A 26,484-nucleotide genomic window follows, 5' to 3' on the forward strand; every position below is an offset into this window, starting at 1 on the left:
TGGGCTGACTGGGTAGAGTGGTCTGACGCGACACCTGGACCCCATTCCTTCCAACCCACGCGCTTGCATGTCCCTTGCATGAAGAAAAGACCAGATGCATGGAGCTACAGTCACAGCCACGACTGGTTCTGGGCCACAGGGACACGGGCACTTCTGATGTTTGGGACACACGTTGAATGTCTCCTTCATCATGTGTTGGAAAAAGCTTTTGGTAACAATTACCAGAAAAACTCAGCTGCATGCCCGTGGCCGGGATGGGTTTGCATCAAATGTAGTTTCTTAAACTTCCAGGAATGAAGGATTATAAAATATTCACAAGCAAGGAACTCTTTAATATTGACTCCATCAAGAAACTGCATTCTATATGAAAAAACAGCTATTTTAAACATTTCCAATGGGCCATTTTTCCTGCCATGTCTTCTTGACCAACTTACTTTTTTGGCTCCTGAACTTTTATCTCCAGATCACAGAAGTCAGAGGTTAGCCGCCGTCTGTACTAAACTCCTTCCTGCTGCACTGCTGGACACAGAGTAATTTTCACCTCTAATTATAGAAATCTATGGGCCTGTTTATGTTTTTCCAGGCCGCTAATTAAGAGAGAATTACTGAGTGATTTTTCAGGGGTGCGGGGGGAGGGGGGGGAACCACAACACAATAAATAGCTTCATCAATCTTTACTTACACTGATGTTAAGTGAAATTTCCCTGCCGAGTTTTCAGTATCCACTGTGATGCATGAGACCAGGGGTGCCCCGTGTCAGAAAGGAGGGGACACTGATGAGAACTTGCTTTTCATTACCTTGCGATCACTTGGCCATGTACCCCCCCGGGCCACTTTAAGCATATCTCCAAGCTTGCTAAACGATTACCTCTCAGGGGCTTCAATGCTTCTCTTTTTCTTTGCTGTTCTCACGTTTCTGAGTAAAAGCCATCATTTTCAAGTTAATAGAGCATTATGTTTTCTCTGCAAATAAACTCCCATAACTCATAAGCAGAGAGAGAGGCAAATTCACCAACAGGAGACACAGCACTATTTTTCCTCCTGACATTTGGGATCTACGATAGGTTAAAAATGATGTTTTTATCTCTGGTGATTTATCAAACTCCAGATTTCATAAAAGATAAACAGATGCACCGAAGAAAGAATATATCATCTTAATGCTTCATGTTGACACTTTTGGTATCTAAAAAGCATGTGTATCAAAGTTCTCCCCTCCCAAAACTCAATAGTTCCCATGGTTTACACACTTAATCCTTGTTTTTAAAACACACTGAAGTGAGGACATTCCAGGAGGCACCTTTAGAGAAAATGGTCACATTTGAAACATACAGATTATTTATAGACAAAAAACTCAAAAGAACCGAAAGAAAATCTGGTTGTCAACAGACAGTTGCTTTTTCTGTGTTTTTCTGTCCTTCGTTTTGGTTTTTGCGTGGGTGGCTCATGTGAACTCAAAGGTTATTTTGTGAGATCAGAACATGTTGTCCTTTCAAACCTAAATGTAAGCATATGCTTATTGCAAATACGTTTAACTTTGTGATATGGGGTGTGGGACCATACCTTTTATATAAAATCATACCTGGAATTGCTGATAGATGAGAGTTCTTACGCTTCTGTTGTTAGTCACAGTTTAGGTCTTATTATAACCATATTTGTAACAGAAAACTCACTATATAAGCTACGCAGCACAAACTGTTTCTTACTCTGTGTTACTGTTGCCTGCCTACCTGGGCGCTGATTAACCTTGTTTTGAAACTACCGTATTTCCCTGAAAACAAGAGCGAACTGGAAAATAAGCCCTAGCATGATTTTTCAGGATACTCGTAATATAAACCCTACCCCAAAAATAAGCCCCAGTTAAGATCGTCAGCCAGACGGATGCATTTAGTACATCCGTTGCAACACACGACAGAAGTATTGAATATAAAATAATATTAATATATAATTAAATATAAATAAATAATATTATTCACATTAATACTTAAATGATAATATAAATATAATTAAGTATTTGTAAATACCCAAGCGGGCACCTTTAGATGACAGGTAAATGCCTATGTAAACAGATGAACTCGAGACTTATTGCCGAATGACCGATTGGAGTACAGACACAACACACGAATAACGTGCACACTTGATAACGAACGGACGTGGTTGTGTCCAATGTGAATCTTCATAATTCAATATATCGTATGTTGTAACGGACGTACATTAATGCACTCATGTGAAATAAAGAAACGTTTTCTGAATTTTGGTGCCTGCAATTTTTCGTCGCTTCTGTGTGGACCATCATTCTTTTTTTTTAAAGATTTTATTGGGGAAGGGGAACAGGACTTTATTGGGGAACAATGTGTACTTCCAGGCCTTTTTTCCAAGTCAAGTTGTTGTCCTTTCAGTCTTAGTTGTGGAGGGCGCAGCTCAGCTCCAGGTCCAGTTGCCGTTGCTAGTTGCAGGGCGTGCAGCCCACCATCCCTTGCGGGACTCGATTGAACCGGCAACCTTGTGGTTGAGAGCCCACTGGCCCATGTGGGAATCGAACCGGCAGCCTTCGGAGTTAGGAGCACGGACCTCCAACTGCCTGAGCCACCGGGCCGGCCCCGGACCATCATTCTTAACTGTCATCATTTTTGTTGCCACTCCTGTCTTGTAAGTCTTCAATTAACACTTGATTTAATGGCAGATTTAAAGGGAATAATATTTTGACCCCCAGACAAGATGAGTGCAAAAAGAAAGAGTTATTCCATCGAGTACAAGAAAGGAAATGTGGAGGACTCCCGGGGCAAGAATCTTAGGCTTTCTGCAAAGAAAAGAAGTGGGATCTCCAAATGGTCCAAAAATGGCGAGCAGAGTACGATAACCTCAGTTAACAGCTGGATGAGGGAAGTGCTAAGAAGCGCAAGTGTGGATCAGGTCAGCAACCATTATTTCCTGAGCAGAAAAACATCATCTGTGAATGGATTGCTGACAGGAGAGCAAAGGCTTTGGTTGTGCGCAGGGCTGATATTCAAGCATTTGCCCTTGCAATGGCACCACAGTTAGAAATATCCCAGAAGAATTCAAAGCATCACAACACTGGCTGGATGGCTTCCTTCAGCGATATGAACTGTCTCTAAGATCGACAACATTGTTCAAGCTGGAAGATACTGAACTTATTAAACGTGCATTTGCATTCAAGTCCTTTGTTGACGGCATCAACTTTTCTAAATACCAACTCTCCAACGTGATTGCTATGGATGAAACTGCAGTGTTTATGGGCCAAGGATCTCAAACAACAATTGATCAGAGGGGTGCCTCATCAATCTACATTCCCTCCACTGGTTACAAAAGTGCATGTGTTACCTGTATTTTGGCAATTCATCTGGATGGAAAGAAAGCTCACCTCTAATCATCACTAAGGGCAAGAAAGATAAGGTTGAATGTGTCTCAGGTATTTATGTTCTTGAAACCGAAAAAGCCTGGTGCACAAAAGCAGTTATAAGGAAGTGGGTCAATTTATGCTGCCACTTGTTTTGCAGGGTGGTCAAAGAGGTCCGCTAGTCTGGGATTCAGCCAGCACTCACCGCACTAAAGACATGAAGAATTTCCTTGCAGAGAGAAGAATAGATCAAATAATGATTCCCACAGGAATGACTGCCTATCTCCAGACTCTCAATATTGCAATAAACAAGCCATTCAGGGACCATTTGCACATGGAAATCAATGACTACATTGAAAATAGAATGGAGAGAAATCAGCGTGGAGCCTAGCCTGCAAGGGGTCCTGACTTGGGTGAAGAATTCATGGGATAAAATCACTGACAGCTGTGTTGCCAATGCACTACGAGCAGGCTACATGGACAAGAAGGGCTCATTTAAGGAGAGCTCTATTGCTGGACATGAGAGATTGGAGCCAATGCTTCTACAGGAAATGGAAGCGCAAGAAATTCAAGCTGGAATTCGGGGTTTGGAGAATTATGACGATGTTCTGGAAGAAGATGACATGACTGTATTTGAATAAATGTAGATTTTTGTACATGAATAAATGAATAAATGTAGATTGTTGTACATGAATAAATGTAGATTTTTATACATGAAAAAATAAGACATCCCCTGAAAATAAACCCTAATGCATCTTTTGGAGCAAAAATTAATATAAGACCCGGTGTTATTTTCGGGGAAATCTGGTATGTAGGTTCCAGAAGTCAGCATGGACTGTACAGATCCTCCACAGGGAGAGTGTTCAACCACACAGTGGGAAACCAAGGAGTGAAAAACACGTTTGCAGAATAGAGAGGGCTGATTTTTCTCACCTCCCTGGCCATGCTGAGCTACCAGATGGGGACCCACAAGTACTTAGCAGCCTAATGGGCAGAGGGCCTCCTGCCTCTGCTGGGGTGTGCATTTCCTCCTGCTGTGTGACCCTGGGAACTCACTTAACCTCTCTGTGCCTGGGCTTCCTCAGATGGGTGGCGACCCCCTCCTTGTTGCCTTGGTGAGGAAGAAGGGGGTGGTCCGTCCCTTACATCTTGCTCAGGGCTGTGTGTTACTGTCCCATGGTTCTAAGGCCGTAGTGCGTCCGCAGATGGTTTTTCATTTGGTGCTCACAGAAAGCCGTGAGATAGAAGAAACAAGAAGCATTACTCAGAGACAAGAAGAAGAGTCCTGAAAGGCAGTACATGCCCACTTTAATATAGGAAAGTATGTGTTAAATAAATACACAAAGGAAAACCTCCAAAAGCTCGGGAACACCAGAATTCCCGTTCTTCTGTGCTCATGGATGAGAAGGAAGCCCTGGGGAGCTGGGGACGGGCAGGCTCCACTCAACCCTGAGGCCTCAGAGGCTTGTGAGCACAGCTTTGGGCTCACCGGCCTCGTATGGGGCCAGGGCCGTCCTGCACCCCTAAGCCTCCGTTTCCTCAAAAGGTGCTGAGAGGTTATGGAGATTAAAGAAATGACGAGCCATGCGCTCAGCAATGGGGCTGCAGCCATCATCACAGCGGCCGCTGTCCTGGGCCTGAATGGTGAGTGACATCTTATTAGCACCTGGGCCAGGCGCAGTGGGGTGCTGGGCAGCCTGCCTTCCAGAACGTCCTCTTTTCCTGTGTCCACATCCACATGCTGATGGGGCACAGTGGCAGGCTGTCCCAAGGCTCACACGCAGCAAAGCCTGGGCTCGGTCGACTTCCTTGTTTTCAGAGCCGCCTCCTGTGTGGGCACGAAGGCACCCCACACCCTCCGAGGCCACCGCCCCTCACCGGGCGCCTCCCCAGACTCCCACCGCCCCACCCTGGGCTCTCCCTGCAGGGTCCTGCCGGTGCAGGCGGAAGCAGTTCTCACTTCCTGGTCTCCCTCATGTTGCCACCTCCTGGGTTCCTAAAGGGCTCCTGTCCGTGGTCCCCAGTGTGGGCACGAGTGTCCCCACTCCTACAGAGCACTCACTGTGGCCATTGTGCACCTGAAATGGAGACTGTCAACCCCGGACTCCGGAGCCCAGGGCTCTGAGGCTCGGCCATGTGACCAAGACAGAGGAAACGAAGCCGAGCAGCACGTTCCCTCTCCTCCCCAACGGGGGGCCTCCGAGATGTTGATTCATGGGACCCATTTTTGGCCTGCCAGACCCCCTCACCTGCTCATGTCACCCACAAATTCAAGGGGTGCAGACCAGCAGTAGGGACAGCTGACTCTCAGACCACCTTCTCAGGGCACTGGGACTGCTCTAAAGATCGTCCGCCCCCTGCAGAGGGTGCCCACGGGAAAGGAAGGCACAGGGGTATCACAGCCAGCACAGTAGGTGTGGTCCCCACCTGCCAGGGCTCCTCATCCAGCAGTGACAACAAAGCACTGCAGACCCATTACTCAAAGAATAAGGCGCATGGATTTGTGACTTCTGGTTCCACCAAGAGGTCAGGTTCGCCTGTCAGGCTGGGGGACACAGGTCTCTGGGGCTTCTGCACCTGAGTGTAAGACAACAGGTACCTAAGCTCAGGTGGGACTTGCAATAAAGTCAGGTTTTATTTTTCTGAGCTCACATGATGTAATGCACATTCCGGGAGGTGGTAAGTATATGCCCATAATTGCCCAGAAGACCATTACCAAAGCTGAAACAAAATCAGGGTGAATAATGTTACCAACGGGGAGGGAGGTGCTGGTCCCGTGAAAAACACTGGAACAAGCCCTCGTGGATTGCATACAGAAGTGACGCTCTAATAACGCCAGAGATCACATTTTTATTAGCAGAGGAAGTCCTGTTTGCAAACAAAACATCCCTGAGAGGGGTCTAAAACTAATCCTCCAACAGGCAGAAATCCACACTCTTTCTTCATTTGAATTATAATTACAACCTGCTTGTAGCATGAACATTCTAAATTATTAGTCCCTTTATTACGAACCAAAAAAAGGGACTTCCTGCAGCATAATGAGAAGTCATCAGAGGTTTCAAGCAGGAAAAACCAAGAGACAGTTGTGCATGAGCTGGAGGACGGCGGGTGTAATTTATCAAATAAAAGTGCTCAGCTGAGAGGCTGGTGCACCCTTAGGGGTTCAGAGAGCTGCACGCGTCAGGACGGCTCTTTCTAGGGCAAGATAAAAACGTGTAGCGTAGGCAAATAATGTATCACTGTAACGGTCACATCCACTCCAGAAACCACTAGAGACTGCTTAACATTTTTATTTCAAACATGGTTTTCTCGAGGCCTCCAGTGACACCCGTGTACTGATGCCAGAAGGCTTTTTCCCATTTGTTCCCGAGAAAAGTGCCGAGACCCTGAGCTCGTCTGCACCAGGATGGCGTGAAGGTCTGCGTGTTCGCACACTGACCCTTCCCTCCCCTCTGTTCTGTGCTCCCCCCCTCAAACGGGTCCAAAGGCACTGCCGGGCTGTCGCCCAAGGCGGAGGCTCCTGTGCCCCCACACCCCCCAGGCTTCTGCCAGGGGCCACGTGCCATTTGAATGCAATGACGTGCTGACCACATTCTTCGGGCAGCCTGTGCTCAGCGCTCGGTCCCGGAGCCCATTCTGCGCCTACCAGGCCTCCTCCTTATCAATGCATTTCTGTTTCAAAACGCTCCCAGGGTTTGCAAATGCTGCCATCAAACTAATTCTGATTATTTTTCTCCTGTTACTTTACCGGCCAAGTCCTCTTCATCTGACAGTGAACCTGAGGCCAATTTCCCGAAAATAATCCCCTTTGCTACTGTGGTTATTACCCAGCCCGAGGCCGGGAGTTCTGTGCTGTGGCAGCTTCAAGTCCCTGCTGTTTCTTCCCGGTGTTAAGACTTCATCCGTTGGAACCTCACCTGTTGAACTTTTCTCTTTTCCTGCATCTTAAGCAGCAAGGATCTGAAAATCTCTCTGGGTTGGGGAACTAAGGTTTTTGCAGAGTCGTAACTAACAGGCATAAAACACTTTCACTGAACACTAACTAACACTTTCAAGTTATCTTTTCAATAGACCTACAAGGTGAGTACCACATTAGCTACATTTTATAAGAGACTAAAGCTCAGAGAGGTTGATTAGCTCACCGAGGGTCACAAAGCGGGGTGTGCGGGGTCGTAAATACAGCCTCCGAATTCAGAGAGCCTGACTGGAGCCAGTTCTCCACCCACACACTGAGCTGAACTTGACACGTGGGATGATTAGCTCCACATGGGATGGCCAGTCCTCTAAGGTGAAGGGTGACAGCTGTGGTCAGTACCCAGGGCCTAGGGGGAGGGGCCCGGGAGTCAGGGCCACAGCCCGAAAACAGCCGTAAAAGTCTACACAGCGTGGACGAGGAGGCCTGTGACATCTCGAATGCTGGTTCATATCCCACAGAAGTTTCAGCCTGATCAATAAATCTGGAAGCATAACCCACTGACAGAAGAGGGGAGGTTTACACAAACGTCCAGGGGATGAGGCTGTGCTGGGCAGCAGGATGGTCCGGGAGGCAGACCCCTGGGCTCCAGCGTGCAGCCTCCCGGCCGGCTGGCCAGCGAGAGCCCTCAGACAGCCCACCAAGAACTGTGGGGACAGTGTGAGCCTCAGTCCTGGGATCACGGATGGATCCCACATAGAGATCTCCTACAGAGAGGATGGAGCAGCTATGTGTCATCCATAGCTGGGTTTCGATTTGTGGTGAAGACACCGGCACTCCATTTTGTACGTTTGCCACACGGGGTTGCGTAAGGCGAGACGTCCCGAGCCTCACACACAGTGGGCCGCGGGCAAATGAAAGATTGTGGGTCTGCAAACAGGGGAGCCTCATCCTGTTCCTGAAAGGCCCATAGGAGGGACTGGTGGCCCAGGGAGCAGGAGGTGGGAGTCAACCCAAGTCAGGGACGCAGCGAGGCGCAGTGTTACAGGTGTGTCGTTGTATAAAACGGCAGCCCCCGACCCCATGAGGAGCCTGTGCTCTTGGCACACTCTCACTCTGGTCCTAACTCGGTGTCCTGAGCCCACCGAGGTCCCACGCACTGGGAGAGGGACAAGCAGCCTGCGCCTACTCTGCTCCTGCAGTCAGCCCTGGTCAGCTCTGCGGGAGGGTCCTGGGCATGCCCTGGGGAGGGGTGTCGGCAACCTGCCTGGCAGGCGCTCATTCCTGTGTCGCTGGCTTGACTCTTGACAGAGTCCCTCAAGGAAGTCTGCTCCCGAGACAGTGCCCAGGGCACAAGGCCTGGAAGCCATGACCACACCGGCCTACGTTCCAGGCCCAGCAGTGACCTGGGTGATGGGGACCCCCACACAGCAAATACATTGGGCACGCCCCTCTCTCTCATACTCCTCACAGGATCCAGCCATGATGAGGAACCAGCCAATGAGTCTTGAGAGTACACAATACTTTCAAGAATAATTTGCCATATCTTCACGGACCCTACTCTATTTTCAAGGTTTTGTTTTATGTGATTCTGGTCTTTCGAGGTCACAATGAACATTCCGGCTTTCTCACCCACAGCAGGACTAGCATGTGGGACGGGCCCACCCTTGGGCTGCAGGGTGCTTCAAGGGAATGCTGGCCTCCACCCACTAGCATCCCCTGCTCAGTTGTGACAACCAAAAATGTCCCTGAACAGCACTGCATGTCCCCTGCAGGGGGACACACAGCTTTAAAAGGCCAAACCAGTTTCTCGGTGCTTTGGGGATTAGGTTTCATTTCGCTAGCTCTGACGCTTGACATTCTCCAGGCAGCGATCCTATTAAAACACTCTCCCTTTATCTGTGCACACCCCACCCGTTTGTTTATTTGGGAACGCAGCCACAGCTGGGCAGACGGCCCCTGCTGTGGGCCAGGCTGCCAGCTGGCTCCTGCCAGGTGCGGTTGGCGACTGTGGGCATGTGAAGCACCCTGCTCCTGGGGTTCAGCGTGGGCCTCTGTGGGTGTCGTTAAGTCAGGGTTGCTAGTAAGCTGGGAGTTATTGGGGTGGCCTCAATTCAACACAAGGCTCAGACTAGTGTGGGGACTGCCCTCCTCTTCAGAGTCCCATTGCCAGGTAACCTTTGAGTCACTCAATTATGAATATTCAAGCAGAGCCACTGACCTCTGTGAATGTGTGCCAGTGACAGGGAGGTGACGTGATGCAGACACGAGTTCCAGGCACTGAAAAAGTCCTCCTTCTTGGTCACCACCTGTCATATGGGCAGAAGAAAAGGAACCACCGATGACGTTCTGAGATCATGGCACTTAGGAGCAAGGCAGGGGGCAAATGCACACACTTTCAACACACCCTTATGCAGTGTGTCTCAGGGCCAGTCGCTGTGACCTGCAGATGCCGCGCGGTAGCTGAGGCAACGCCCTGGCGCACTGTGTGACCAGCTTATGGCATGTGACTTCCTCACACATGCTGACGTGGCCATTACCAGTTGCCAATTTCAGAGATGTAATGGGCGTTCAAGAAACAATTTGAAGGCAGAGTGCATGCACGGACAGAGCGAGATGGTAAATCGTCACTGGCTGCCTGAGGAGTCCGAAAAGCCAGAGCCGTCAGGAACGTGTAACCAGCAGAAAGGCAGTGCCCCGTCGCCCTCCTCACTTCCACTGTAGTCAGATGCTTCCACTTGTTTGCCAGTTGTCACTTCACCCACCGCCTGTCACAGCTCCGGAGTTGGCATTTGGTGGCAGCCTGTTTGCTGTGGGGTAGGAATTCACCGTAAACACGGAACCTGTGGAGGTACGTTGATGTCATGTGCTCATCTAATGAATGCGGGTCGCTGCCGGTCACTCTAACCAATGGAGGGGTTTTGTTTTCATGGGTTCTTTTGCTTGGTTTTGGTTTCCAGATGGAGGGAAGTGAGGAAATATAACTGGAATAAAATACAAACGATGAAAATACACGGAGAAGAGAAAGATGCCAAATCACAGAGCTGACAGTCACGCAGGTGAAGTGAAAGGCAGATTCTTATCTGACCAGAGTGTTAAATTTGGCACTTCTGACTTGTCTGTTTCTTCCTGCCCTTCTGTGTTTTGAAACCTAACAGTTTGATAAGTTAAGCTTTTAACACTGCGTTTTGTTTTGTCGTTTTTTGTACATAGAAGTCACATTCAGATTGAAGATTGGACTGGTATTATCTGCTTCCCATTGGTTGTGAGTGCAGCCTGGGTCCTGTTGGTAGGTAACCCACCTCCTGCCACTCCCCGTCCATTCCCCAGGCCAAGGTTCCGCCTGTGACCTGGGCTTTGTGCACCAGTGCAGAGTCGGTGCGTGGATAACAGCAGTCAGCTGGGGCAGCAGGTACAGTTTGGAGGAGCCTGTCACATGTGCCTTGGAGTCCCACCCAATGGGGACATGTCAGGACAGTGGAGGGACAGGATAATGCCTGTCCCCCGATCGGTCTCTCTCTGCATTTGTGTCACAGTTACAGTTGAAAAGGCTGGAGATTTGCAACTCACAAGGGATAGCCTGCAGGACACCTCTGGCAGAGGTGAGGGCAAGAGCTGGCCCAACATTTTATCCCGAAACTCTCCCAGGGCACCAGAGAGGAACAGGCCGGTAGTCATGCCAGCATCTGGGGACAGGCCCTCTGCACTGCGTCAGCTGGCCCAGCACTGCATGGGGAGGAGACAGGAGGAGGGGAGGGCAAAATACTGTGCAGATGTGTCTAAGGAGGATCCAGGCACTGCTAATGGTTTTAAACACTACTGTGCACTTTCACTGTCCTGGTCTAGAGACAGGCAGGCAGACACAGCTGGCTGGACTGTGTAGAACCTGCCAGAGAAGGGACTCAGGTAGGGAGACCTTGTAGAGGGCCCCTTGTAAAGCCTGCTGTGACTGCACGCCTCAAAGAGTGTGAGCAAAAAGAGAAAAGCAAGTCCAAGTTCAGGGGAACGCCCCTTGAAGGCTGCCAGCCAGCTCTGAAGAGCTTTTCCTTCTCTGTCAACCTCACAGTGCTGCTGTGGACCAGCTCAAGCAGCTCAGAGAGAACTCCCTGCTGGCAAGTGTCCCTGTCATCCCCTACTCCACAAGCAGGAAGGCTGGCACGACTTCCCAATCACCGCAGGATGGCACCCAGGACTTGGGACACACTGAGAGAAAGGCAGCTCTGCGGTCTTGTGCCCAGGACAGCGACTGGCCGAGAAGCCTCTGTCCCCTGAATTCAAGTTTATTGGCAGTAAATAATAGACTGACGCCAACTGGAGGCTGCACAGGGGTCCACATGTCCCGGCGTGGTGGCCCCGGAGCCGTGTGTGGGGTTGCATGCCATCCCACCATCACGTGGTCAAAACAGGCAGATCAGAGGGTCCAAGTGGTTCAGCCTCCAGGTGCAGACTCAGCACGAACTCCAGAGTGTGTGCCCACCACCGAGACCCAGCTTTACTGCCTGTGCACAGCACATTACACAGCACTGGGCTGCTGCACAGACAACACTGTGGAGCAGCAGAAACCAAACATGCAACCCGCCCACCTTACTTACAGAATCTTACCACGAGGTTTCAGGAGAGGACTTTTCAGTGCTTTGGCTGTTCTTCACTTCAAGCCAGAAACCAGCTACTGAAAACGTGCATGTGGAATAGCCTTATGCAAAGCAAATCCTTCTTAAAGCATACCAGACAGCTGACCCTGTTCTGACCCCTTTATTGCATTCCCTCTCCTAGTCTCCAGAATTCATGAAAGCAGGTGCTATTGTGCGATTAATACCTTAGATGTCTTCACTGTGCAGGTGGAAAGTGGTGACACAGAAAGGTTGAGGAAGCTGCCCACGGTTGCAGGGCAGGGTTTGAACTGGGCGCCCAGGTTTCTGAGCCTGTGCTCCTAACTGCGGGCTGCAGTGCCTCCCGATGGTCTAACGGGGAGTTAGTTCCTGGCAACACCTGTCCCTCCCAAGCACACACAGTGGGCGTGAATGCACGCATGCAAGCCACACCCCGCACTTACAGCCTCTAAGGAAAATAAATGCTTACTTCCTAACGCATCATACATGGCAAAGACAGAGCTGAACTCATAAAGAAACCCCTGCCAGTCTCGCCTTTGGGGGCTGCCCACATCCGTCTCCCCTTCGTTTTTTCTAGAAAAACCCAAAGAGCTTTGCGCAGCAATACAGCCAGTTAATAATACTCACCTCTCTCAAAGGACCTACAGAAAACCTCAGCTGATGCCCTATTTAAGTAAAAGCCTGGGTGCTTTTCCTCCATGACTGGGAAGAGGGCAAGGCTGTCATCCCTGCATTTCTGTTCAACACTGTCCTGCAGGTTCCAGCCAGGGCAATAAGGCAAGAAAAAGAAATTCAAGGTGTAGACATTGGAAAGGAGTAACTAAAAGTGTCTTCATCCCAAAAGATATGATTTTCTATGTAGAAAAGCCTAAGGAATGTATAAGCTTCTAGAACTAATAAGCAAATTAAGCAGAGGCACAAGACAAGATTTCAGTATACAAAAATCACTTCTATTTCTATATTCTAGCAATGAGTAACAGTGACTTGAAATAAAAGTGCCACTGCAATGGCACAAAAGCATGAAATACAGATACATTTTACAAAACACTGCAATAGCTGTTCACGAAATCTAAAAGACATCGCAGAAGGAAATCTGAAAGGAGCAGGCAAAGGGAGAGAGATGCTGTATTCCTGGGGCAGAAAACTCTGTCTTGTGAAGATGTCAGTTTGTGTCACACTGATCTACAGATTCAACAGAATGCCAGTCAAAAACCCAGCAGACTTCTTTTTGTTAGAAATTAACAAGCTGACTGTAAATTTATGTGGACATACACGGGAGCTAGAATAGTCAAAAATTTTTGAGAAAACCGGATGATTCACACTGATTTCAAGGCTTAGGAGAAAGCCATAGCAAGCACAGCAGGATTATACTGGGATAAAGATAGAAATACAGATGAATAAAAAAAGGTAGAGAGTCCCCAGATAGGGTGACACATGTATGCTCAACGGATGTTCGACAAAAGTACCACGGTAACACACCAGGGAGAAAAGTCTTTTCAACAAATGGTGTGGGAAATGAACACCCACATGCAAAACAAACAAACAAACAAACAAATGAACCTCGATCCTTACTCCACCCCATTTACAAAAGTGAACTCAAAGTGGATCCGTGAACCTGAATATAAGAGGTAAATCTACAAAATTTCTAGAAGAAACCATGGGAGAAAATTTTAGTGACGTTGAGTTAGGCAAAGATACTGTGAGCTAAGACAAAAAAAGGTTGAATTTCATCAAAATTAAAATTCTTCTCTTTAAAGACACTATGAAGAAAATGAAAAGGCAGGTAACGGGTTAAGGAGAAAATATCTGCCCCCAGAGAGGGCTGTGTCCCGGCTTTGGGGCCTGTGGGGTTCGTGTCTGGTCTCAGGGCCTGGGTCCGTTTAAATCAAGGCCCTTTGTGTCCCAGCTCTGCCCCAGGAACCCCTTCCCTTAGAAGGGACAGATGGCAGCACAGTGGGCCCAGCAATGACTAGGCCTTGCTGGGGAGATGAGCCCTGGATACAGGGCTGCGACTCCTGGAGATGCATGGCCTAAGAACAACGAGTGACGTGACCGCGTGAAGGGGCTCCGCCATGAGGACACGTTCCTGTGTGGAGAAGACACTAACTTTACAGAGAGTCTCAGGAAAGGTGGTAACAGTTCCTGGGTCATACACTGGAACAGACATCTGCCAGGGGGCCTCCTGCCGGCCCTCCTCATCCCCAGCCCCCAAAGGAGCATGGACACAGCCCACGGCCCTCCTGGCTCACACAGGGGCCTCCCAAGCAGACAGCCTGGCCCAAGACAGCAGTGTGCATGTTCTTGGTATGCGTGCATTCAGACACACGCACAGGGTACACACATGGCCCCCCCGGCCCTGAGCTACGTCCAGACCTAGCACACATACCCTCTCCTGCTTCCCACACTAGCACATGTAGCTCTCCCCACCTGCCTTCTGCCTCCTCCTGGTTTCAAGAAGCCCCCTGACAGCTCCCCCTTCCCTGTGTAGCCTAGGTGCCCTCCTCGGGGCTCCCACCCAGTGGGCACGTCCCCCCATGGAAGCCCCTGCCGCACTGCAGTATGGGCGCTGCTCTGACCTGGGCAGGGTCAATGCCCACAGGAAGGAACCCCTTCACCAAGATGGGAGCGACAGTACACACAGACACATGGGGGGAGTAGAAAGGAAACGACTCGGGGCAGAGGAATCAGGAGAGGAACTCAGCAGAAAGGGACCCGGTCAGTGTCTCACTGCCAGGGCCAGGGTCTCAGTGACCTCTTCTCTCACCTTTACTGTCGTCCAAGCTCTGGCCTGGGGCCTGGCAGTATGAGCAGACCCCAGGACACAGTCCATTCCCAGCCCCAACCTGACTCTTTGTGTCACACACACACACATGAGCTCCAGGAGTGGGGGGCCCACGTGTTTGATCTGACCCATTCCTGAATCTTTTCCCCGCTAAGGCCTAACCTAAATTGTCAGAACATGAAATCAATAGAGTCTTGGCAAAGGGCTCCTGTAATTGAATATATTACTTCCTAATTTCTCCTCCTTTCCCCTTTTCAAGCCAAACGGACAGTCTGCTTTTCATTACTAGCCTTTCAGAATAGAAAATGATTGTGGGGTGATTCTCTCTCTTTGGTCCTTTAGTGTTCATTGGAACCCATGCTCCTGAAATCAACATTGATAATTTTCAACAATAGATACATAAATAAACAAATGTTTGATAGCATCTCCCTTCCTTAACAGCTTCCTCATTTTAAACGTTCCTCCTAACTGTTCTGGTGGATGGGGGAAGGGAAGGGGGGACCCGGGAGGCCCTAAATAGACTTTGCAGGCACCAACCGTGCAGCTGGAGCATGGTCAGCTGGAGGGATCTTGTTTCAATCACAGATCTTTGCGTGTAGCTGAAGACTGTGCTATGGAACCTGACTGCCCTAGCGACAGCTCCGTGCTGACATAAGGCAGAGTGACATGCATTTAATATGTGAGAGAAATGAGCCTAGTTCTGTTTCCCGAGTCTTGAGGCTGCTCAGCTGGTGCTCTGCCCATGAGATGCTGGAGGAGGCTTTCTGGGGGCTGAGTGAAAGGCAGTAGGTTTGGCACACAGCCCATGGGGGTTCGGACTGAACCCAACTAACAGGCGATCGGGATGGAGGGCAGGGAGCCCAGTGCCATTTGGGATCCGCCGGGGCTCTGCGTTTCCGCGCCCACGAATGGCATCCTATCTTCCCAGTGCATGAGCTGGAGTGTGGGGTCATCCTTGACTCCACCTTTAGGGTTCTCCCCATCCAACTGTCCCAAGTCTCACCAAACGCCCCCACGCTCATGGCCACGACCCCACAGCTCAGGCTGTCTCCTAAGTCTTCCAGGGCTGTGGGTCCCATGGCCTTCCACGGGGTGACTCCAGAATGATCTTTCTGATGCCACGTGCTCGGGGCATGGCCCCCATCACCTGCAGGGAAGGTGGAAGGCTGCCCAAGGCTCACCACAGTGAGGACCCACCAGCCGTTGCAGTCATCCTGTCACCAGCCTCGTTAACCGGGACCTGGATGTCGACTGGCTTGATGCTCAGCCAGAACATGCCAGGCACTTGCTCACATCCATGCTCTACCTCGAAGGGCCTGTCCCCAAATGGCACACTCTGCCACTTATCACACAAGACTCAGCTCAAGGAAACTGCTCCTTGTGCCATCTCCCTCTGCTCAGTCCCCCCTGACCCGTGTCATGACTGCCCAGCCCTCCCGTCTGAGAGTCCATGGAGGACGGCCATCGTGTCTATCACCATTACAGCCCCAGAACTCAGGGAGTGTCAGGCACGCTATGTCACTGGGAGTGAACCAGTCAGTAAGAATAAAAATGGTTACACGTCTTCTTTCTGCTTCTCTATTGTGCATTTAAATATATATCTGAGGCTCCAACAAAGTGTTTTTATTTCACTATCGCTAAGAAACTTAATTTTCAGCTAAGCTTTGAGGCATTCTAAAACAGCCCACATTTCAGAACATGAGGCAATCTCTGTGAGGTCTGCATGCTCGTCAGGGACAGGGTGTGAGTTACTGGTGAGTAAGGGGAGAATAACATTGGGGATGAACAAACAACAACAAAATAGCCTATTCAAACTGGGAAGGAAGGGCGGTCACCAAGACCTGCCACATGGATTCAAGGTCAATAAGTGACCCCAGCACCAAGCCACTAAGCTGGCAGGCAGTGGAGGACTTAAGTACTACGTTAGCGGAGAGGCCAAGCAGGGAGGTGTTAAGCTCTTTGTGGAGACGTATGTGACTCCCTCCTTTGCATTTTGCTATTTCCCAATGTCATCTGCCAGCCACCCTGTGCTTTGTCCCAAGTGCCTCATCCTGCCGGAGGCTCCTGCAGTCTGACAACTTCGCTGTTTCCCTCGTAGTCCTGCCGTCAGGTTGATGGCTATATGGCAGAGTGCTGGGCCCTGGGCTGCGCCTCATTACAGCAGGAACACAGATGTCCTTGATCCCAGCTGACTGTGAGGGGCTGCACACTGGCCTTGTGGACAGGCGGAATTAAATAGAATGATAGGCTTATTCCTGTTTACCCCAATACTGCAGTCTGCAGCGGCATCAAGCCCCAGGACGAGCCTACCCCCTAATCACAGAGAACTTTAAGAAACTGTCATTCAAGCCCACAGCTAAAAGCATACTCAACAGTGAAAAGCTGAAACCTTTTCCTGTAGGATCAGGAACAAGACAAGGGTGCCTACTGTTCCCACTCCTATTTAACATAGCCCTGGGAGTCCTGGCCAAAACACTCAGGCAAGGAAAAGAAATAAGAGGCATCAGAATTGTAAAGGAACAAGTAAATTTGTATCTATTTGCAGATGATATGATCTTATATAGAGAAAATCCTAAAGACTCCATCAAAAAACCATTAGAACTAATAAACGAATTCAGTAAAGTTGCAGGATACAAAATCAACATACAGAAATCAGTTGCTTTTCTATATACTAACAAAAAATATCTGAAAAAGAAATAAAAATAATCCCATTTACAATAGCATCAAAAACCAATAAACTTCTCAGGAATAAATTTAACCAAATAGGTGAAAGGTTGAACACTGAAAACCATAAGACAATGATGAAAGAAATGAAGGAAAACACAAATAAATGAAGACATATCCATGTTCATGGATCAGAAGAATTAATATTGTTAAAATGTTATATCTATAGATCAATGCAACCCTTATCAAAATTTCAATGGCATTTTCCCCAGAAATAGATAAAACACTCCTAAAATTTATATGGAACCACAAATAACCCCAAATAACCAAAACAATTGTGAAAAAAAAAAAAAGCTGGGTATATCGCACTTTCTGATTTCAAACTACATTCTAAAGCCACAGTAATCAAAACAGGGTGGTATTGGCATAAAAATAGACACATATCAATAGAACAGAATTGAGAGCCCAGAAATAAACCCACACATATACAGTCAACTAACATTTGACAAGGGAGCCAAAAACACTCAATGGGGAATAGACAGTCTCATCAGTAAGTGATGCTAGGAAAATTAGAAAACCACATGTGGGAGCATGAAACTGGACTCTTATCTTACACAAACTACAAAATTAACTCAAAATGGATTAAAAACTTAAATATCAGATCGGAAACCGGTCATCAAAATGGTGGCGTGAGGTGAGACTGGAAATCTCCCCTGGAATGTACAACAAATTGAAAAATTATAACTCCACAAGGACTCCCTGCACAGCAGACAAGCAAGACGAAGATGCCCACTACTGAATTCACCAAAAGGAGGGCAAATTGCGCAAGCAGGGGAGGAGGGAAGGAAGAAGTGCAGGGACAGAGCCCCGCTTGTACAGACGAAGACCTAGCTCAGTGCTCCTAGCTCGTTGCATCCTGGAACTACTGCAGCTGTGGAAGAGGGAAAAACTCGAACTGCTAGGGCTCCATTTATGGCCCACAGGGCTGAGGGGACAGCACATAACACGGCTGAACCCAACGCTCACGGCAGAGACCTTGGAACAAAGACTGAGGGAAGAAGGCTGAAAACTGTGGTTTAAGTCCTCACTGCCACAGAGAACGGAAGCCGTAGGCACTGAGACTAGCCGTCCCCTCCCTACCCTCCCAGAGCTCGCCCTGCCCCCACCTGCCCAGTGCTAGAAGTGGAACAGTAGCAGTGTCAGATCAAAAGAACAGAATATTTGCTGTTCTGAGAACTGTGGTCCACAGACACAGATTCGCAGCCCAACTAATTCCTACAAAAGGAAGGGAGCTGTGGAAGCAGGACCGGCTGTGGTGGTGATCGCCACCATTGATCTGGGCCAATTCTCACAACTCACCCCACCCCTGTCCTCACTTATCTGGGCAAATCCCTGCAGGAGTAAACAGAACTGCTGAAGCATACGGGCTCTGAATCTGGTGCAGGAAGAGCTTTGGAACTTCAAAAGCTCTCGGCATCCCCACAGTAACCCGGTGCCCTACAACCCAGGCAAAATATTAACAGAGGAGAAGCCCACCTTCCAGGGAATCCCCTCATTGTCTGAGAAGATGGAATAGTGCAGAAAAAACATAACACTACAGTGTAAGAGAGAAAAAAAGGCTGCAGTCAGAGAGAAAATAAAACAGTCTACCAACACGTACTGGAAAACAAAAGAAAGACCTCTTCCTATCAACCTCTTGCAGAACCCACTCCTGTAGATGTCTAGGAAGAGAAATAATAAATCACTAATTGCCAGGAATAACCAAGGCAAAAAACAGCTCAGAAAGAAAGTGAAAAGTCTCCAGAAAATGAACTTAAAGATATGGAAATATGTGACTTAAATGACAGAGAATTCAAGATGGCAGTTCTGGAAAAACTCAATGAGACGCAAGAAAACACAGAAAGGCAGTTTGATGAACTCAGAAACACAATCAAAGCACAACATGAACATTTTACCAAAGAGATTGAAATTTTAAAAAAGAACCAAATAGAATTGCTGGAGATTAAGAACTCAATAGAAGAAATGAAGAATGAAATAGCCAGCTTAGGTAGTAAAGCTGACCAGATGGAAGAAAGAATCGAAGACATCGAAGATAGAAACCTGGAAATGCCACAGACGGAAGAAAAAAGAGATTTGAGACTTAAAAGAAATGAAAGAACTCTACAAAAACACTCTGACTCCATCAGAAAGAGCAATATAAGAATAATGGGCATATTATTATGGGCAGAAGGAGAAGAAAGAGAGAAGGGAACAGAGAGTATATTCAAACAAATAATGGATGAGAACTTCCCAAACTTGTGGAAAGAACTGGATCCTCGAATCCAAGAAGCAAATAGAACACCTAATTACCTCAACCCCAACAGGCCTTCTCCAAGGCACATTGTATTGAAGCTGTCTAAAATCAACGACAAAGAAAGAATCCTCAAGGCAGCCAGGGAAAAGAAGACGGTAACCTACAAAGGAAAGCCCATTAGATTATCATCAGATTTCTCAGCAGAAACTCTACAAGCCAGGAGGGAGTGGAACCAAATATTCAAACTATTGAAAGAGAGAAATTATGAGCCAAGAATAATATACCCAGCAAAGATATCCTTTAGATATGAAGGAGGAATAAAGACCTTACCAGACATATGGAAGCTGAGAGAATTTTCTAATACATGAACTGCACTACAAGAAATACTAAAGGAGGGTATTCGACCACCATCAACAGGGACAATTTGTGGCAACTGAAACATAAAAAGGGAGAGAGTAAAGGCCTGAACCGGAATATGGGAAGGGAGAAAGTAAGCATGCTGAAGAAAATGGAATACTCTCAATATGAAACTTTCTTTTACATAAACTTAAGGGTAACCACTCAAAAAAAATCCAGAACTGAAATATATACTGTAATAAAAGAAGAAACAGAGGGAAACGTCATAGAATACCAGCACACAGAAGTAATAGACAGCAACAGAAAGGCAAAGAAACAATGGAGACACAGCCTTACCAGAAAACTAAAGATAGGATGATAGGACATCCTCACATATCAATAATCACCCTAAATGTAAATGGACTGAACTCACCAATAAAAAGGCACAGAGTAGCAGATTGGATCAAAAAACTCAACCCAACCATATGCTGTCTCCAAGAGACACATCTCAGCTACAAGGACAAGCATAGAATCAAAGTGAAAGGGTGGAAATTGACACTCCAAGCAAGTGGTATCCAGAGAAAATCAGGTGTAGCTAGACTGATATCAGATGAAACAGACTTCAGGGTGAAAAAGGTAACAGGAGACAATGATGGACATATTCTCTGACTAAAGGCTTTGAAATTGGATATCAACTGCAAAAAGAGAGCAGGAAAAACCACACATACACGGAGATTAAACAACATACTTTTAAAGAACGACCGGGTCAAAGAAGAAATTAAACAAATTACAATGAAAATACATCCTACCAAAATTTTGGGGATGCAGCCAAAGCAGTTTTAAGAGGGAAATTTATATCATTACAGGCCTATCTCAAGATACAAGAAAAATCCCAAATAAATAACCTCACATTACACCTTAAAGAACTAGAAAAAGAAGAACAAATGAAACCCAAGGTCAGCAGAAGAAAGGAAATAACAAAAATCAGAGCAGAACTAAGTGAAAGAGAACAAAAAGACAATAGAAAAAATTAATGTGACAAAGAGCTGGTTCTTTGAAAAGATTAACAAAATTGACAAACCCTTGGCTAGGCTCACTAAGATAAATAGAGAGAAGACACTAATAAACTAAATCAGAAATGAAAAGGGGAAGTTATCATGGATGCCACAGAAATACAAAGGATCATCCAAGAATACTATGAAGGACTATATGCCACCAAATTCAATAACCTAGAAGAAATGGACAAGTTCTGAGAAACATATAGCCTTCCAAGGCTGAACCATGAAGAACTGGAAAACCTAAACAGACCGATCACCAGTAACAAAATTGAATCAGTCATCCAAAACCTTCCCAAAAGCAAAAGTCCGGGACCAGATGGCTTCACTAGTGAATTCTACCAGACCTTCAAAGAGGATCTAATACCAATCCTGCTCAAACTCTTCCAAAAAATTGAAGAAGAGACACTACTCCCTAACTCATTTTATGAGGCCAACATTACCCTGATACCAAAACCTGGTAAGGACAACACAAAAAAAGAGAACTACAGACCAATATCACTGATGAATACAGATGCAAAAATCCTGAACAAAATTCTAGTAAATCAAATGCAACAATGCATTAAAAAGATTATTCATCATGACCAAGTGGGGTTCATCCCGGGGGCACAAGGATGGTTCAACATACGCAAATCCATCAATGTGATACATCACATAAACAGAATAAAGGACAAAGACCATATGATTATATCAATTGATGCAGAAAAAGCATTTGGCAAGATACAACATTCATTTATGATTAAAACACTTTATAAAATAGGTATAGAAGGAAAATACCTTAACATAATGAAGGCCATATATGACACACCCTCAGCTAATCTCATAATTAACGGTGAAAAACTGAAGCCCTTTGCTCTACGTTCAGGATCACGACAGGGCTGTCCCCTATCACCTCTGCTTTTGAACATAGTGTCGGAAGTCCTCGCCAGAGCAATCAGGCAAGAGAAAGAAATAAAAGGCATCCAAATCGGGAATTAAGTAGTTAAATTGTCACTCTTTGCAGATGACATGATGCTGTATATAGAAAACCCTAAAGACTCCACCAAAAAGCTATTAGAAACAATCAACGAATACAGTAAAGTTGCTGGCTACAAAATCAACGTACAAAAGTCCATTCATTGCATTCCTATATACTAACATGAAATCTCAGAAAAAGAAATTAAAAAAACAATTCCTTTTGCCATTGCAGCAGAAAGAATAAAATGCCTAGGAATAAACTTAACCAAGGATGTGAAAGACCTATATGCTGAAACCTATAAGACATTTTTAAAAGAAATTGAAGAAGACACAAAGAAATGGAAAGACATTCCGTGCTCATGGATTGGAAGAATCAACATTGTTATAATGGCCATATTACTCAAAGCAATATACAGATTTAATGCAATCCCCATCAAAATCCCAATGGCATTTTTTAAAGCAATAGAACAAAAAATCTTCAGATTTGTTTGGAAGCACAAAAGACACCGAATAGCCCAAGCAATCTTAAGAAAAAAGAACAGTGCTGGAGGTATCACACTCCCTGACGTTAACTTGTACTACAGGGCAACAGTAATCAAAACAGCATTGTGCTGGCAAAAAAAACCCCAGACACGTAGACCAATGGAATAGAATTGAGAACTCAGAAATAAAACCACATATATATGGACAGATAATTTTTGACAAAGAAGCAAAAAACATACAATGGAGAAAAGACAGCCTCTTCAATAAATGGTGCTGGCAGAGTTGGAAAGCCACGTGCAAAAGAATGAAACTGGACTGCTATCTGTCACCATGTACCAAAATTAATTCAAAATGGATCAAAGACTTAAGCAAAAGACCTGAAACAATAAAGTGCATAGAAGAAAACATAGGTACTAAACTTATGGACCTTGGGTTCAAAGAGCATTTTATGAATTTGACTCCAAAGGCAAGGGATGTAAAAGCTGAAATAAATGAGTGGGACTATATCAAACTAAAAAGCTTCTGTGCAGCAAAAGAAACCATCAACAAAATAAAGAGGCAACCAACTAATTGGGAGAAGATTTTTGCTAACAGTGCCTCCGATAAGGGGCTAATATCCAAAATATACAAGGAACTCATGCAACTCAACAACAAAAAAACAATCAACCCAATTGAAAAATGGACAGAGGATCTGAAGAGACATTTCTCCAAAGAATACATACAAATGGCAAATAGACATGAAAAAATGCTCAACATCACTAATCATCAGAGAAATGCAAATCAAAACCACAATGAGATATCACCTCACCCCAGTCAGAATGGCTATCATCAACAAGACAGATAGTAACAAGTGTTGGAGAGGCTGTGGAGAAAAAGGAACCCTCATACACTGTAGGTGGGAATGCACAGTGGTGCAGCCGCTATGGAAGGCAGTGTGGAGGTTCCTCAAAAAATTACGAATAGAATTACCATATGACCCAGCAATCCCACTCCTAGATATCTACCCAAAAAATCTGAAAACATTTATCCATAAAGACATGTGTGCTCCAATGTTCATTGCAGCTTTATTTACAGTGGCCAAGACAAGGAAACAACCAAAATGTCCCTCGATAGATGAATGGATAAAGAAGTTGTGGTATATATACACAATGGAATACTATTCGACGGTAAGAAAAGATGATATAGGAACATTTGTGACAACATGGATGGATGTTGAGAGTATGATGCTAACCGAAATAAGTCTGACAGAAAGAGCAGAGAACCATATGATTTCACTGATATGTGGTATATAAACCAAAAACAACGAAAGAACAAGACAAACAAATGAGAAACAAAAATTCATAGACACAGACAATAGTTTAGTGGTTACCAGAGGGTAAGGGGGGAGGGGGGTGGTACATGAGGGTAAAGTGGATCAAATATATGGTGATGGAAGGAGAACTGACTCTGGGTGGTGAACACACAATGGGATTTATAGATGATGTAATACAGAATTGTATACGTGAAATCTATGTAACTTTACTAACAATTGTCACCCCAATAAACTTTAATTTTAAAAAAAAGACCGGAAACCATAACTCTCCTAGAAGGAAACATAATGGAAAAAGCTCCGAGGCATTGGTCTCAGCAACAATTTTTTTTTTGGATATGACACCAAAAGCACAAGCAACAGAAGCAAAAACAAACAAACAAAAAACAACAAAAAACACAAATGGGACTATATCAAATTCAAAAGCTTCTGCACAGCAAAAGAAATAATCAGTAAAATGAAAAGGTAACCTATCAATGGGAGAAAATGTTTGCAGAGCACCTGTGTGATAGAGATTAATATCTAAAATATGTATGGAACTCATACAAATGAATAGTAAAAAGGAAATTCAACGTAAAAATGGGCAGAGGATCTGAATAGACATTTTTCCAAAGAAGAAATACAAATTGCCAACAGGTAGATGAAAAGATGGTCAACATCACCAATAATCAAGGAAATGCAAATCATAACCTCAATGAGATGTCATCTCACACCTGTTTGAATGGCCATCATCCAAAAGAGATAACAAATGTTGGCAAGGACGTGGAGAATAGAGAAGTGTCATGCACTGCTGGTGGGAATGTAAATTGGTGTAGCTGCTATGGAAAACAGTGTGGAGGTTCCTCAAAAAATTAAAAATAGAATTACCTTATGACCCAGTAATCCGACTTCTGGGTATTTATCTGAAGGAAATGAAATCACTATTTAAAATATTTGAAAGAGATATCTGTTCATTGCCATGTTATTAATAATAGTCAAGATATGGAAGCAATCTAAGTGTCCATCTATGTATAAGTGGATAAAAAAAAATGTGTGTATATACACAGAGGAATATTATTCAGCCAGGAAAAAGAAGGAAATCCTGCCATCTGCGACAATATGGATGGGCCTAGAGGGCAGTATGCTAAGTGAAATAAGTCAGACAGAAAAAGAAAAATACAGTACGAGCTCACTTATACGTGGAATCTGAAAAAGCTACAGTCACAGAAACAGGCTGCTGGGGGCTGGGGGTGGGTGAGTGGGGAGATGTTGGTCAAAGGGTACAAACTTCCAGCTATAAGAGAGTAAGTTCTGAGGATCTAAGGTACAGCATGGTGACTATGTTAACGATACTGCATTGTGAACTTCGAAGTTGCTAAGAGAGTGGATCTTAAATGTCTCAGCCGTCACCCTCAAAAAAGATAATGATGTGAGGTGATGGAAGTGTTATTTTACTATAAGACCCGGTCTTTATAATATAATATAATATAATATAATATAATATAATATAATATAATATAATATAATATAATATAATATAATATAATATAATATAATATATATAATATAATAATATAATATAATATAAATATTGGGTTTTATATTAATTTTTGCTCCAAAAGACGCATTAGAGCTGATGGTCTGGCTAGGTCTTATTTTCAGGGAAACACAGTGTCAAAGCTGAGGCCTCCTGCTGGAAAGTCCTTAAGTTTCCAATTTGCTATGTGTAAAGATGATGAAGTGCCTGTCATACAAACAACGTGTTGGAACGCTGTGAGGCGCTACTTAAGTTATAACACTAAGTGTTCTAATGGATACAGTCAGATGTGTCACATGCACAGATCTCAAGTTTACAGTGTGGTGCTGTTTTACGTGTGTGTACCCATGTGACCACCTAGACCTAGGCAGAGATTCCCACACCCAGAATACGCCCTCCCTCACCCAGTCAATACCACACTCTCCCCCTCTGCGACCCCCAAGTCACCATCCCCTAACTTCACCTCTTCTTCAGTGAATGTCCTATAAATGGGATCATAGATTATTAACTCTTCTGTGTCAGGTTTCTGTCACTAAAGGTAACGTCTATAAAATTCACTTGTGCTGTTGCTTCTAATGGTAGTTTATCCTTTTTTATTGCTGAGTAGAATGCCATTGTATGAATATAGTCTAATTGGTTTTTCTAATCTCCAGTTGTTGAACATTTGGGTTGTTTCGGTTTGGGGCTAACGCTGATACAAGTCTCCTGGGGAGCATGAGTTCACGCTGGTCAGAAGGTAGGTATATATTTAACCTGATGAAAAACCGCCAAACTGTTTTCCAGAGTGGTTATTACCACTTGACACTACCAACAGCAATTATGAAAGTTCTCCTTGCTCCATACTGTTACCCGATCGAGTGCCATCAGTCGTTTTCGTTTAAACCACTTCAGTGGGTGTGTTGTGGTATTTCATTGTGGTTTTAATTTCTATTTCCCTGATGACTAATAAGATTGTGCAAAGTTTCATGTGCTCGTTACCTTTCTTTTATCTTCTTTTGTGAAGTGTCTTTTCAAGTCTTTTGTGTAATTTTTCTTGAATTGTGTCTTTTTATTATTGAATTGTAGTTCTTTATATATTTTGGATAAAAGTCTTTTGTCAGATACATGCATGAAAATAATTTCTCCAAGGTTATGCTTTGCTTTTTTGTTTTTTTACTGGTGTTTTTTGGAGAACAAAAATTTTTTTAATTTTGAAAAAAAATCCAGTCAAT

General features: G+C 45.4%; 1 protein-coding gene across 1 annotated transcript in view; it reads right to left on the reverse strand.

Moving 5' to 3' along the window:
• Window positions 1–26,484, reverse strand: part of ACOXL (acyl-CoA oxidase like) — a 288,665-nt gene that overhangs the window by 44,358 nt on the left and 217,823 nt on the right. Inside the window, exon 15 of the mRNA XM_074333923.1 lies at window positions 9,490–9,577. Coding sequence (XP_074190024.1) covers window positions 9,490–9,577 — 88 coding nt within the window. The remainder of the gene's footprint in view (window positions 1–9,489; window positions 9,578–26,484) is intronic.

Source organism: Rhinolophus sinicus, linkage group LG05, assembly GCF_036562045.2.
Source record: "Rhinolophus sinicus isolate RSC01 linkage group LG05, ASM3656204v1, whole genome shotgun sequence".
Lineage (NCBI taxonomy): Eukaryota > Metazoa > Chordata > Mammalia > Chiroptera > Rhinolophidae > Rhinolophus > Rhinolophus sinicus.